We start from the raw sequence: 15,404 nt of genomic DNA, 5'->3' as shown, positions 1-15,404 counted from the left end.
GAAAAAGATGGGAGAGAAGGGGGCTTTATTTGATTATTATCGTTATTTTTCTTTTTAGCCAGGTAAATGCCCTGGACTGATGTCCACTTAATTATACAACGTTGAGTGAGTCACTTCCCTCTTTAGGCCTCAGCTTCCTTACCTGTGAAAAGGGGATGTGGGAAATCGACAAATGACTCGCTGAGCTCTTTGTGTCCGTGAAAGGCACAAGGGGGGAATCAGTGTTGGGGTCGGACAGGCCTGGGGTTAAATCCCAGCTCTGACTTGCTGTGTGACCTTGGACAAATTGGTCCTCAATTTCATCAACTGAAAAGGTGAGCACCTACCTCATAGGGTTGAAAGATTAAGGGGAACACTGTATAAACAAAGCTTAGCCTAGTGCCTGGTACGAGGTCCTTAACAAATGCCACTGCTGTTCTTATTTGGAATCAGAGGGAAATACCAATGGGGTGGGGAAATGGGGACAAGGGCCCTAGGGGATAGAAATGCAACAGAAGTGCTGAATCCCCCCAGCACATAACAGGTGCTCACAAAATATATCTTGAATTGGGAAGGGGTGGGGCACCTGGATGTTGGCACTGATGAGTGCAATAGCTTGGAGCCTCTCTGCCCAGGAGAGGGAGTCTTGTCCCAGGATGGGTCAAGCTCAGGGTCTCTCAAACCCTGGGTTCCCTGAAAAGTCTGAGAAGCAGGGACTAAAAATAAAGGCCAGCCACACCCCAGTGGATTTTGACCCTGGCCAAGGAGGAGTCTGAAGCTTAACAGGGGGCAACCCCCCACCTCATTTCCTATCTCTGCTCACTTCTGCTCTGTCTGCTTCCCAGGCAGTCTCTCCCAGCCTTCCTGGCCCACTTCCTCCTGGGGGCCTTCCAGGATGATGCCCATTTCAGTCGGACCCTTGAAGCTTCTAAAGATGACCCACTTTTCCAAACCTTAAATGGGCTCTCAGAGTCTGTGGTATCCTTTTCTTGGTGTGAACTGTAGGGTGGGCCTGAAGGGAGGGGATTGCTGGGACGTTTTGATAGATTGTGGGACAAAGGGATGGGAGAGGTCCGGGTGGCATCGATTGAATTTAAACCGTCTGTTCCTCCACTGGGCACTTACACCCACTCCACAGGGCAGGAAGCTCCTGGTTAAGTCTTGTTTGTCAGGAGTGTGGCTACCAAAGGCCAGAGGCCCTGACTGGGTGATTCCTGTAGCCCCCCTGCAGCTCGGCCACCATCAGCCTCAGCAAAGCCCTTAATGATGATGGTGATGTAGACTGTCAGAGCAGGGATGGAACAAGGGGTTGTGTCCTCCCTGAAGGGACAACCACAGCACAAAACCATAGCTGCACAGACAGGTCCATTCCATGGGGGCGGGGGTGGCTTCCCGAGACACCCCCCCATCTGCACCACCCCCAAACTGCATTGGGAACAAGATGAACAGAGAGAGAGAAATCCAGTGTACAGACAGAAGGGGCTACAGGGAGGGGCTGGTGGGCTCGCTCAGAACAAGGCAGGGAGGGTAGGCCTGGGGTCTGCCTGCCAGGGCCCGGCCCGCCCCTGCCAGAGTGACCCCCCCACCCCAGGCCCCAGTGTTAGCGCCAAGGCCCACTCTCCCAGGCGGAGGCCCCAGCCCAGCCCCAGCGCCTGGGAAAGACGCCTGTTTTGTTCCCATCTCCACCCCCCCCCCTTTTTTTTTCATTCATTTTAGTTCGGTCCCTTTCGGAGCTGCAGGGACCCGGGTGGCAGGGCTGAGGCGAGGGGGGTGGCACTCCCGGCCCTGACAGGTAGGGCCCGCCCCGCTTTGGGCAGCCCCTTCCCCCGCCCTCCCCCAGGGTCCCCTTTCCCTGCCCCTGTCAGCCGCGCCAGACGCTCTCCGGCTTTGCAGCATTCAATAAAAATTCAGAAACATTTGGGCTGAAATCGCTGCTTTATCTGGAGGAGCCACAGCGCCGGGAGAGACCACTGCTGCGCGGGGGGAGCCCGGCGTCTCAGTCGCCGGAGCGCGCGACAGCTCCGCGCTCCAGCGCCCGCAAGGCCCCCGGGTGGCCCCGAGGACGCGGGGGGCTGGGGCTCCAGGAGCGCGCGCGGCCAGCTGGTGTCCCGGGCGCGCGCGGGGAGCGGCGGCCCGGCCGGGATCCCCCCGCGCCCGCGGCTCAGGTGGGCCGCGCCCAGCGCTGGCGGAGCCCGGGTCCCCGTTCTGCCCGGGCTGGATGGCTCATTCTGCTGGCTGCGCGGTGGCGGTGGCTGTCTGTGCGCCGCGCCTCGCCGCTCCCCCCGGCCCCCCGAGCCCGGGGCGCGCGCTCCCGCCCGGGCCGCCCGGGCCCCGCGGCGCCGCGGCCCGAGGCCCCGGGAAGCGCAGCCATGGCCCTGCGGAGGCTGGGGGCCGCGCTGCTGCTGTTGCCGCTGCTCGCCGCCGTGGAAGGTGAGCGGGCGGGCGGGTGATGGGGGCGGGGAGCGGCCGGGCATGAGCGGCCACCGGCGCCCACCTCCGCCCGGCGGCCCGCAAAGTTTGCCCCGGGGCTCGCGCCGGGCGCAGGTGGCCGCGGGGAGGTGTGTCCGGCCGCGCCGGGAGGCGCGGGCCCCACGGGCGCCCGGGAACGGCGGGCGCTGATTGACTGTGCCAGGAGGAGGCGAAGGGACCATCTTGCGGAGGCTTTGTAGCCAGCCCGGCGAGCGCCGCCCAGGGCCGGGGGCTGCCCACGCGCGCTCGCCGCCCCCGGCCCGGCCACCCCCTGCGCGCGGGCCTGGCCTTGCTCGGCACGGGGTGGAGGGGCGCCGGCCGCGGGGCCCGGCGCGCAGTTGGGGCTGGAAAGTTTGGCAGGGAGCGGAGGGAGGAAGGCACCGTGACTGGCTGGGGTGGGGGCTCCCGGTCCGCGCCCCCGGGATGGGGTCGGAGCCCCGAAGAGCGGGGACTGGCAGAGTGGAAGTGAGCGCGCCAGCACCCCCGCTCTGGTGCCTGCCCATCGCCCGCGGCTTACAATGGGGTCCCCTCCCCTGGAGGACTACGGGGGGGATGGGTCCGTGGGCATCTCTTAGCGGCGCGGGGTCTCCGGGCACCCCTGCCGGCCACCGCCCCGCTGGCGGCAGAGCTCAGAGTGGCCGCTGGAGCCCCGGGAACTCTCCAGCTGCCGCCAGGACCGGACCAGATGCTCTTGCCATGTGTTGGCCTTGGCCAGGGTCTCTGGGCCGTCTCTCCATAGCCTCGTGTGTTGGTCCCACCCGACCCTCAAGGGGTCAGGGTGGCTGCCAAGTCTCCTGAGCCAGCTTGCTCTGGAGGAAAGTTAGTGGGGTCTGGGTGTGTCCACCAGAAATGGACGAGCCTGTAGGGCAAGAAAGGAATATGGATAATGGTTCTCATGTGTACAGCTCTTTACAGTTTTCAAACCGCTTTACAGTTTGTGAAGTACTTTGCACTGTATGCAAAGTACTGTGGTTTACAACGTGCTGCACAGTTGACAAGATACTTTAAGCTTTACAAAGTGCTTTCCCACCCACAATTTTGTTGGATTCCCCAAAATAAGTCTTCCACGAAAGTCAGGTGGGTATGAATCTTACTTCCTTCTAGTAGAAAGGGAAACTAAGGCTCAGAAAAGTCAGTGTCTCACCCTGTGGTCACTGGGTGATAAAAATAGAATGGGGATCTCAAATCTCTGAAGCTTGTGCTCTGTTCATTTTGCTGGGTCTTCTTGTCCTTAAACAGGGTGACCTCTTCCAGGATTCTGCCACCATAGGACCGAGGGGTACCTTCATCTCGGGCCATTTGGGGATGATGTGAAGCCCCTTTCCTTCTTGCAGCTCAAAAACCCCAAAAATACCAAAACAAAAAAAACCCTGATCGGACCAGGCATGGAGGCTGCAGCCTCTGCGAAAGGCGCAGTGGGGGATCCCGTGCTATAACTTTAGTTTCTCAGTAATGAGTGCTTTAGTGACCGCAGTTCAGGGGGTGGAGGGGTGTCCCTGGATGGCAGCCGTAGTTTCTGGCACAGAGGCAGCTGTCCTCTGGCTCCTGGAGGATTTGGCGGCCGCCTGAGGTTTCCCGGAGTGGGGCCACTGGGGCACCAAGGGTGCCACGGGCCCTGGGTGTGGAGCGCAGCCCTGAGGCCTGGTGCTGATGGGAGCTCCCTGGAATATGGCTGAGGTACCACTTACTAGCTCTGGCTTTGGGGAAATGACTCATGCGTTGGCCCGCTATACATTGGGATGTTTACAGTATTATGGGGAGCTTGGCATAAATATTGCTATTCGGATTGTAGTCAGCGGTGCTGGAGGGGAAGAAAATTGGCCCCTCTCGTGTTGGAAAAGGCCTGGGTGTGTTTTTAATTACCGTGGGGTGGATGGAAGGGCCACGTCTGTCTGGCCATGTCCCTGGGAGGCGGCGGTCAGAGGTCTGGTGGGCTCTGGCCAGACTCGACCCAGGGCCCTGGACCCTGGACACAGGGCTGATCGGCTACTGACGTCACAGGAGGGCATGGCTGCTTGGGCTGCCACTTGGGGGGCAGGCTGGGAGGAGGGCTGTGGTCGGCACCCCAGACCTTGCTTCAGGCTCTTCCTTTGCCCCCTGGACACTAAGGAGTCTAGTCCATTAGGGGTTAAGAAGGAGCTGGCCTAATGGAGGGGGAGGTGGTGCGAGGTGGAGATCAGAGGCCCCACCTCTCATTTACTATGGGACCCTGGGCCAGCTCCCTTCCCTATAAGGGGCTCAGCTTCTCTGGGTCTAAAATGTTCAACCTAGTCTTCTAGGATTCCATCATATGCACCCTGCCTCCCTTCCCTGAGCTTCAGTTTTCTCATCTGTCAAGTGAGGGTAATCATGCCAATGATTAGGAGTGTGTGTGAGATTCAGACCAGATAATGGATGGCAAAAAGTCACCTTGAAGAACTGTGTGGCCTCTGGGGGATGGAACATGGGGATGGGCAGTGCTGTTCGTGACACAACCAGAAGAGACAGGATCCTCCCGGGAGTAGCACAGTCTGTAAAAACAGGTCTGAAACTTGGAGTGATGGGAGGGCAGCCCCTGGGGCTCCCAGTACCCAGAGACGTGTGGCCACCACTCCTGGCCCTTCCCCCTCCTCGTGCCCTGTAGTAACAAGGCTGTCCTGAGTGTTAAGGTCTGGGAAATCCCCAGCCTCTGAGAGAGGAGAGAGGGTGTGTGTAGATTTTTTTCAGGCGGGGGAGGGTCCCTGTGTCAGGATGGTGAGTTTAGTATCTTAGTATCTCCCCCAAACCATGAGACCCTCCAAAGGCAACACAAGTCTGGAGCATCCGGCGTGGGCACTTGGAGAGGATGGAAGTGCGCTAGGGACGTGTCCAACAGAAGACCAGCCGCTAGATGGGATCCAAAAGTTGAAGTCTAGAGAAAACCGGTCTCCTCTGTACGTTTGTTCTTTTGGTTTCCAAATATTTATGGAGCTTGTTATCTAGCTGGTGTGGTGCTGGCTCCTGGGGCGGGCAGGGAGATAGGGGACAAACTGATGGGGAAACAGTTGGCAAGATATAATGTGGTAAGTGTATCCCAAGTACTGCCAGGAGGAAGTTGTGAACCACCTGGGGCAGCAGAAGCCGTTCAGGATGGAAAGCCGGTCACTTTGTCATTTATGGCTTTATGCTTTGCCTCATTTTCTTACTTCCCATTCTCTCTGCAACAAAACTTTGTCAGCCACCTGCCACATTAATGAACTGTGTTCCCAAAAGTTAAGGAGGTTAACTTTGGGACTAAGAGGAGGCAAATGCTTTGCCTGGAAACAGCGTGTGTAGAGACACAGAGGCATGATGATTGGGTACTTACTTGGGTGTATCTGAGGGAGATGGGTGTTGAGGGCAGCAAAGGGGGATGAGGCTGAGACTGGAGAGCAGGGCTCGGATGGAAGGCTGAGGAGTTTGAACTTGATGCTGAGGGCAGTGGGGAGCCATTGAATGTTCTTGAGACATTGAGGGACCTGGCCAGATTTGTTTTTGGAAAGATCACTGGCTTCAGTGTGTGGGATATTCAGGTGAGCCAGACCCCGTCCTACCCAGTCAAGAGAAGGCCAGCTTGTCTCTTCCTTGCTAGACTCTGAGCTCCCTGAGGGAGCTCATCTGGCTCATTTTTGTGTCCACAGTTGTGGTAAAAAGAGCTCCGTTCAAATGCCACCTCCCAGAGGCCTTCCCTGATTACCTCATCTAAAACAGGCTCAGTTCAGACGCTTTCTATCCCTCCTGCTTTGTTTTACTTCAAAATACCCACTGCCATCTGAAACGGTATCAGAGATTTGTTGGTTTCCTTGTTTAGTGTCCATCTTGGCCACTAGACTGTAAACTCCAGGAGGGAAGAGGTTTTTGTCTGCCATGTTTGCTATGGCAGCCCAGTGCCTTGAACTGAGCCCAGTCACATGGTGCCCAGTAACTGAAAGACATAATCAGCTAAGGAACGTTGAATGAATGAATGAATGAATGTTGAGTGAACAAATGAATGAATATATTATACTGTGTTATACAGTAAGTATCCGGAGAATGATACAGAGATGGAGGAGAGAGTCATCCGGCTGGGGAGATGAAGGAGATCTTCCAGGAGGGAGAAGCATAGGGATGATGTGAGCAGGGATCCAGAATGCAGGCCAATGGGGATAATGCAGAGATCGGTTCAGCCAGAGCTCAGGATTCAAATGGGCCAGCAGCAGCTGTGTGCTAGGCAAGTCCCCCTTCGTACAGGGGTTGAGGGAGCCTGCCTGCCCCTCCCGCTGCCATACACCTCTTGTCTCTCCCACTCCCAGCCCAGCCCTCTGCTTGGGCATTACCTATCTAAGACCCAGCGACCTTCAGTGGGATTAATTTAGAATTGGTTTCTCTTTTATGTTTATTTCTCCTGCTTCTCATTTTTAAAGGAGGCTGCTTTCATGTATTCGTCTTAGCCAGGAAATCAGGGCTTAGATTTAAAGCCCGAATTCAAAAGCAAGTTGACTTATTCATTCCTCCATCCATCTATATATTTTAAAAGAGTCACCAGGCAACTCCTTCCTGTCAGGTGCTGGGTGGGAGAAGGGATTCCAGCTTTGGTGGGAAACAAGGCTGGCCAACTTCACTGACTGTAGAGTAGAGAAAAGGCACAGCCTTCTGAGCAATCAGACCTGGGTTCAAATCCCGACACTGCACACTGTGTGCCCTGGGCAAGCAGCTGGACACCGTGTCCTCAGGGGTTCTTGTGGACACCCACATAAAATGTCGGGCACGTGGCTATGTACAGTAGAGGCTGTTCTCAGCCCCACCAGGGCCCTCTTCCTTGGAGTGCCTATGGGTGTGGTCAGTGTTGGCTGTGTCCTAATTTGCCCCCCCCCCCCCCCGCTTTTTGGCATTTAGATTGTTCAGGCAACGAATCAGCCCTCTGTGTCTCCCCCAGCCCATCGCACAGGCTCCTAACTGTCCCTCAGCCTTGGGATGGTGACCCCACAAGCGTGGGCAGGCCTGGGGCCCCATCTCTGCCTCCGTCTTCAGGGCCCTGTTGGGGGCAAATACTTGGTTCTTACAATGGCAGGGAACTGAGGGTGGGGGGCTCTCAACCGGAGTCCACAGGCCTTCTTAGTTGTGGGGCTGTGGGATCACCCTGAAATTATAATAGAATGTTGGATGTTAATGTGATTTTCCAAGGAAGAGGGGCCTTAGCTTTCAGAAGATTCTCAAAACAGTTGTGAAAACACAAGCCTATACCCAGACTCACAGTGGAGGGCTTGAGTCCTAGGTTGGCCCCGTGGCCCTACTGCCAGCCCCCCTGCCCTGCTGTGGCCCCAGCCCCTCCTAGGGGGTTGTCCTTCCTGGTGCCTTTGGCCCCCGCCACTTCATCAAGGTTTTGCATCAGCCCCAAAGCCAGGATGGGGGCAGGTTCTCTGGGCAGCTATGCTGGGTACTCAGCAAGGCCCAGGGTACCAGCTTGTCATCTCTGCCTGCCCAGAGCTCACCTGTGAGCTTAGGCTGGAGGTCAAACCCCTGCAGGCAGAGAGACCCCTAAAGGAAGGGGCAGATGGAGCTGGCTGGTGACAGGCCTGGGCTGGACAAGGCAGGGGGGCTGTGCTCCCTCAGAGGGTGGAGGGGTGAGACCAGGATGGCCTCCCGGCAGAGGTGGACCTGGCCTGCACCTCTGACCGAGGCCCCGTCCCATCTCGTGGCCTGGCCTGCTTGCCTGACTTAGCTGGAGATTTGGTAGATCCGGATCGAGGCCAGGGATCTGTATTTTTAACTCACTCCCCAGGTCTTCCCATTGGGCAGGCAGATTTGCGCCCCCCTCCCACCCAGTGCCCTAAGATAAAACACAGGACTCCCGGGAAAGAGGAAGAGAAGCCTCAGCAGGAAGCTGGAAAGGACTGAAATGAAGTGAAATCAATCAGTTAGTGCCCCCGGCCCAGGCTGCCTGCCTGCTGGTGAAGGGAGGGAGGCTTGGCTGGGGGAGGGCAGGGCAGGGCAGAATGTTTGCACACCTCTCAGGGGTGGAGTGGGCGGTTGATCGTGACAGCACCTGGAAGCTTCCTGATTGGGATCGGCTGTCTGATAAGGCTGCCTTGAAAGCATTTTAGGGTTTTAGGGCCTTCTAAAGCAGGTGGAGAGGGGACACCTGTCTCCTCGGTGCTCCTGTGTCACCTGGGGGCCTTGCCTAGACCCCCTTAGCCTGGGCCGTGAGCTTCCTGGAGCCATCTGCAGCCCCGCTGCCGCCCCCTGGGGGCAGGGGTATCCTCAGGGAAGAGACTTTGTCTGCTCTGTGGCCTCGAGCAAGTGATGTACTCTCTGAGCCTCAGTTTCCTGATCTGTAAATGGGAGATACTGCCTGTCAGAGGCTCGTGGTGAGGGTTAAGTGAGGTCCTGTATACAGTGGCCAGCAGAGCAGCCTGACCCGCGGCTGTGCCAGTATTCGTCAGTTGTCATTACTATGAAATGTCAGCACCCTTACTCCTTGCCGAGTACTTGCTCCTCTCTCTGGGATCCCAGAGCCCTTTAGGCAAGCCCTGACCCCTCTCTCCCTTGTTCCATAAACAGCATAGCCTGGGGGTTACAAGGATGTCTGGAGTCAGACTGTCCTTTACTCTGTGTCCTCTGGTCAGTTACTTAACCTCTCTGAGCCCTGGTTCCGTCACTTCTAAAATGGGGATAATAATAGTTCTTGAGGTGGTTGTGAGGAACGAATGGGTTAATCCATGAAAGAAGAAGCTGACAGACTGAATGTGTACCTCCTGTGTGATGAGCACGCAGTAAATATTAACTGTGGCTGTTATTTTTTGAAACCAGTGGGAAACCGGATTCAGAGTAGGGGGACGTGGGTGCCGTTTTACTAGGGGGCTCTGTCTCTCCAGCTCTCCCCCTCTTCACTTAACCCCAGGAAAAAGCCAAAGGTTCAGAGTTAAGTTCTGAGTCTATCTAACTTTTGCTGAGTAGTTGGAAGGCCCCTCTAGCCTGCCTCTCTGGTTCCCATCCAGGTTTTTCTCAAGGGTCCATCCCCACCCCAATTCAGCCTCCCTAATCCCAGGAAAGGGACAAGATCTTCTATAGCTGTGCCCTCCTTCTTGGCCCTATCTATGCCTGCCAGACACCAACTTCCATACATGATCATGATAACAGCTCTTAGCTCTGCTAAGGGCATTGTATATGTCATCTCATGCAGCTGCCCCCACAGCCTACCCAGTGCTTTGATTATTACGCCCATTTTACAGATGTGGAAAGTGCAGCTCAGAAAGTGACTAGCCCAAGGACACGTAACTAGGGAGTGGGAAGCAGGGATTTGAACCCAGGTCTGGAGGACTTTGAAGCTCATGCTCTTCACCGCCCTTCAAGTGGCCTCTGGAATGTATCTCCTGGCTCAGAGGAAATGCTTGGCTCTGGCGAGGGTCTCCAAGGCAGCCATCCAGCTCTGACTCCATCAACATCCTGAGATAATGCAAGCGGGAGGGTTCTGGAACTCACAAACCTGCCATAAAAATGCAATCTCTGTCATAATGGTCAGAATAATGTTGTTCTAACTTAGACAAATCGGGTGTTAACTCATTACTTTGTAAGGGGTACCTCCACAGAGAACTGAGGCTGTGGAACAGTCACGGGGCCATTCGTAGCTTGTATTTCTAAACCCGTCAGCTCATCGGGTTTTCACAGCAACCCGGTAAGTGGGCGGGAGCCATGGGGCCCATTTTAGAGATTAGGAAACTAAGGCCTGGGGGGATAACGGGACTTGCACAAGGTCAGTGGCCAGAGCAAGCTTGAAGCCCAAGGCCAGTCTCAAGGCCCAGAGATCGTCAATCCAATTTGAATTCTTAGCCAACATGTAAAAATCAAGAGAGTTTACAGAGCAATCCCGTTTCTGGCTTTGTGAGAAGTCAGACAATCTGGCTTCCCTAGGCCCACATTCCCACATGGCCACAGTTGGCTGGAACCGAATAGTGGCTGCCTCTTCAGATAGAACACGTGAACACGGGGGTAGCTCGCCACCACCTTGCGTCACACATTTGTGTTACTTGTCTGGCTCCTGTAGGGTTCAAGTTTGCCTCCTAGCTCTGCCCCTGTCTGTCTTGTGATCTGGAGTAAATTGCTTCTCCTCCCCGGGCCTCAGCTACCTCCTCTCTAAGATGAGGAAGTGGGACTCAGTGGTTTTGGAGGCGCCTTCCAGCTCCGGGATTCAATGCCCAGTACCAGGCTCCAAGCAAGGGAGGAGAGAGCTGGAAAAAGGACAGGGCTCTGCCCCTGGGAAGTGCATCAGTTATCCACTGCCGCCTAATAAGCCACCGCAAAATGTACTGTCTCAAAACAACAGTGATTTAGCGTTTCTCCTGGTTCAGTGGAGTGGCTGGATGAGGCTGGGCATTTATTCTGCTCCACGTGGTGTCGGCTGGGAGCACTCCTGAGCTTGCCCTTAGCGAGGCTGTGCCGGAAGGTCACCCACATCTCTGTGGCCCTGGTAGGGAAGGCTGGAAGACCAGGCTCGCTCTCTCACTCCTCACGATCTCTCACTGGTCAGTAGTCTACACTGAGCTTTCCCTGGCGGCTGGCTCCCAAGAGGGTAAAGCAGAAACCGTAAGACTTCTTGAGGCCTGGGCTGTAATGTCACAGAACATCACCCCTGCAGCCAAAGCAGGTCACAAAGCCATCTCAGATTCATCCCAGGCTTCCTCATCCGGTTCAGGGAGAGGGGAAATACACTGGGCTTGATTTTCTGTTCCGTCGTTAAAGGGAAGCGTCGTTTCCTGCCGACGGTTTAACACACAGCGTCTGCCCGTGCGTTGCCCAGCGTAGTCTTCAGCGCGTCTTTGGAGGTGATGCTCATCGCCCCCCCACCCGCCCACTCCACCATGTGCACGCATCTCCTTATGCTCTGGGCCAACCTGTGGTCCAGACTTAGCTGTAGGCCCCCTTCACGGGAGACGGCTTTGTGTTTAGCGACGGCAGGTATAGTTGGTGGCCACGTGGGAGACAGTCTACCACCGCGACCGACAGGGCAGGGACTCTCCACTTCACCTCGTCCCCTGCTCCGCCCAAGGCCTGGTGCATGGTAGGCGCTAAAGAGATGTTTGTGCAGTAAAGGAACCTACAAATTAATTACAAATAATAACCCAGGTCATAGCTATTCAAGACCAGGCATGAGGAAGAGGCCCTGGGCTGGTGGGATTGAATTTGGAGGATGGGACCAAGGCGCCCCTGTGGCTTGGAGCAGGTCACATCGCCCCTCTGGGCCTCAGTTTTCTCCTTGGTGAATAGGGGATCATGATTTAACCACCTGAGAAGGCTGTGCCAGGGAGCAGCTGTGTTCATTCAACCGTAAAAGAACCTGTAATGACGTGACTGTGGTTTGTCAGTCCTGCCTTAGCCAGGGGCCACTGTAGGAGCAGGGAAGCACTGGGGGAAATCTGAATGTCTAAAGGCATTGGTTGACCAGTTGCTGTTAAGCGTAAGTCTGGACTACAGGTTGGCTGAGAGCACGTGGAGATGTGTGCACATGGTGAAGTGGGTGGGGACACAGCTCTGAGCAGTGCCTTCAAAGATGTGTTGAAGACCATGGGCAACACGTAGACAAATTTTATTGTCAAACCATTAAGCAGGAAACAGGGCTTCTGTTTGCTGACTGAACAGGAATCAAGCCTACACCGACAATATATTTTGTTTACTTTTCTTCTTAATTATATGTGGGGAAGGGTCATTTTATTTTAGTTTAGTTTTTTAAGTATTTATTTTGGCTGCGCCACATCTTAGTTGCAGCATGCGGGATCTTTAGTTGCAGCACACGGAATCTTTAGGTGCGGCATGCGGACTCTTAGTTGTGGCATGCATGCGGGAACTAGTTCCCTGACCAGGGATCGAACCTGGGCCCCCTGCATTGGGAGCGTGGAGTCTTACCCACTGGACCACCAGGGAAGTCCCTACACAGATAATATAAGCACATAATAAATCATAAGAGTCCTTCTGATACACCTTAGTCTATCTTTTATTTTTAGAAACACTAAAAATATGTTTGGGTATGTTTCTTGTTTGCACAAGGGGAGCTGAATTATTATTTGGGGTCTAGTTTTGTTACCCAAAGTCTAAGTCTTATTCTTTTAGTAAGTGAGTTAAACCTGCTCATGTTTTTTGTTTTTTTTATATAAATTTATTTATTTTAATTTTGGCTGCGTTGGGCCTTCGTTGCTGCGCATGGGCTTTTCTCTAGTTGCAGCGAGCGGGGGCTACTCTTCGTTGTGGTGCACGGGCTTCTCATTGCGGTGGCTTCTCTTGTTGTGGACCATGGGCTCTAGGCATGCGGGCTCAGTAGCTGTGGTTCGTGGGCTCTAGGGCACAGCCTCAGTAGTTGTGACGCATGAGCTTAGTTGCTCCGCGGCATGCGGGATCTTCCTGGACCAGGGCTCAAACCCGTGTCCCCTGCACTGGCAGGCGGATTCTTAACCACTGCACCACCAGGGAAGCCCCTGCTCATGTTTATTGATGTAACTGATATGTTTGGTCTCAACTCTGTTGTGATATTTTAGAATATTGTGTATTTTATTGGCCGTGCTTCTTTTTCTACCAGATGTGAATTCTTTACTCTGGTTTATTTAAATATGTTTGGTATTTAGGAAGGTTTTTGGTTTTGTTCTGGTGGTAACCTTTGTACTTATGCCTTCTTTCTTCTGCAGTGTCTAACCTGCTCTTATAGCATCCAGTGTGTTCCTTCTCTCTAGAATTTCCATTTGTGTCTTTTTTGTATCTTTCTTGTCTCTACTGAACAGATTCAGGCTTTTCCTTCTTAAACATATTAAACAGTTATATTAAAATAAATAAACAAACAAATAAATAAATAAATCCCAAGAGTCCTGGCCTGAGACCTCAGACTCACAGGCTGTCCGGGTTGTGAATGAGTGAGGTGAGCTGGGCGTTCAACAAACAGCAGTGCCCCTGGGAGAGCACATCTTGTCTAAAGAAGGCAGGTGCTACCCACTCTTGACCGTGTTGCTGTGCCGGGATTAGGGCTCAGTTTTGCCAGATCTTCTGGTTTGCAAAACTCTTTTTTTTTTTTAATTAATTAATTTATTTTATTTTATTTTTTTGGCTGTGTTGGGTCTTCGTTGCTGCGCGCGGGCTTTTCTCTAGTTGCGGCGAGCGGGGGCTACTCTTTGTTGCGGTGCGTGGGCTTCTCATTGCAGTGGCTTCTCTTGTTGCGGAGCCAGGCTCTAGTTGCACAGGCTTCAGTAGTTGTGGTTCACGGGCTCAGTAGTTGTGGCTCGTGGGCTGTAGAGCGCAGGCTCAGTAGTTTTGGCGCACGGGCTTAGTTGCTCTGTGGCATGTGGGATCTTCCCGGACCAGGGCTCGAACCCGTGTCCCCTGCATTGGCAGGCGGTTCTTAACCACTGCGCCACCAGGGAAGCCCTGGTTTGCAAAATTCTGATGTTTATGGAAAAACTGGGTTTTAAATGTTTGCTCAGTTTATTCTAAAATATAGTCCTGGCCAAACCACTTCGTGTTTGCTGGCTGGATTTGGCTCCCTGGCTGACAGTTTACAAGCTCTAGCTGAGGTGTTGTGGGGAGAAGTAGCAAGGGTGTTGTTACCTCCATTTTACAGATGGAGAATTTGAGGCTCAGAGAGCTGAAGTGACTTGCCTAAGGTCAGTGAAGGTGTCAGATATGCTGGTAGGCAGTGAAGGTGTCAGAAATGCCTCATAACCTTGGACTGGGGAGTCTTTTTTCCTGGAATTTCCCTCCATGGTTTCTGTTTCCCACCTTCCAGAACAATCCAGGTGCAGAAGCCCCTTCTTGCAGGCATCTGCCATGTTTGAAGGCAGAGAGCATGTCTTCCTTCAATTTCTTCTTTGAGGGCAGAGTTGGTGGAATGGAAGGCTCGTGGTCTTGGAGTAGAACCATGCCAGGTTGGACCTCTGGCTCTGATACTTACAAACAGCCTGACCTTGGCCCTTTTAACTTACCTCTTTGCACCTCAGTTTCTTCCATGGTAAAATGGGGTTAGGAAAGCTTCCTAGAAAAGGTGACTTCTGAGATGCTTAGTAAGGAAGAGCCAGGTGAAGAAGTGGCAAGGCAGGCATTCCAGGCAATGGGACATCAACAGAGATCCGAATGGGAGGCCCATGTGTGTGATGTATTTGGGGAGCTGGAAAGGGTCCTGTGGCTGAGAACAGGGCATGCCAAGCATCGGGGCGGGGCACAAGCTGCCTGGCCCCAGCAGGGAGAGAGTGTGGGGTCAACATTCCCATTATGGCGACGACATATGTCCACAGCACCAACTTGTCACTTGGCCTGAGTCCATGGGAAGCCGGAAGGACAAAAAGCATCTGAAACGTGTAAGTGGGGAGAAAGCGGCTTAGCGCACAGTGGGATGCGTCCGCCTGAATGGGGCTTCTCCACCTCTCACGGGGAGGCAGAGCCTGGGAACAGCCCCGGCCAGAACCCGTGGGGCCTTTCTGGAACCCACGAAAGGCTGTGGCCCAGGGAATCTGTTCGAGTTGGGGCCCCGGCTGGTACGTCCTCTCGCCTGTCCTCGTCAGTGTCAGCTGTCACTCCCCACAGCCTCAGATGGCAGTTCCTGCGGCTCTTGGGAAAACAGTCGAAAGCGCTCCTGAGATGCCAAGGAGGCCCTGATGCTGGGTGTCCCCGAGCCGCCCGGAAGCCCAGCCGTGCCAGCAAAGTTCAGGACTCCCTTCTGCCTGGCCCCTTCTGGAGTTGAAAGGGTTCCGATGAGGCCGGGCCCCTTGGCCTGGGTCCAGGGACATAGACGAGGCAGGAGACGGCTGGGGCAAGATCCTGGACTTTGGAGACAGTCAGACTGTTTAAATCCTGGCTTATCCACGCACCAGCTGTGTCGCCTTGGGTAGGTCATTTCCTCCTTGGCCTTAGTTTCATCTGGCAAATGAGGATAATATCACCGATAAAAGAGATAATGTATGAAAAGCAGGTGTTTACCCAACCTCTCCTAGCCTCAGTTTCTCAGCGGT

At 54.4% G+C, this 15,404-nt stretch overlaps 1 protein-coding gene across 4 annotated transcripts in view; it reads left to right on the top strand.

Annotated features, from left to right (window-relative positions):
- Positions 1 to 2,348: 2,348 nt before the first annotated feature.
- EPHB2 (EPH receptor B2) overlaps positions 2,349 to 15,404 on the top strand; it is a gene marked incomplete at both ends in the record, with an annotated part of 186,656 nt that continues 173,600 nt past the window's right edge. For all 4 annotated transcript variants that reach the window (XM_082833330.1, XM_082833333.1, XM_082833332.1 and 1 more), the window contains one exon: positions 2,349 to 2,409. In XM_082833330.1, coding sequence (XP_082689456.1) covers positions 2,349 to 2,409 — 61 coding nt within the window. The remainder of the gene's footprint in view (positions 2,410 to 15,404) is intronic.

The sequence above is a fragment of the Leucopleurus acutus genome (genome assembly GCF_964270905.1).
Source record: "Leucopleurus acutus genome assembly, chromosome: 2".
NCBI lineage: Eukaryota > Metazoa > Chordata > Mammalia > Artiodactyla > Delphinidae > Leucopleurus > Leucopleurus acutus.
This window is presented reverse-complemented; position numbering and strand designations above follow the sequence as displayed.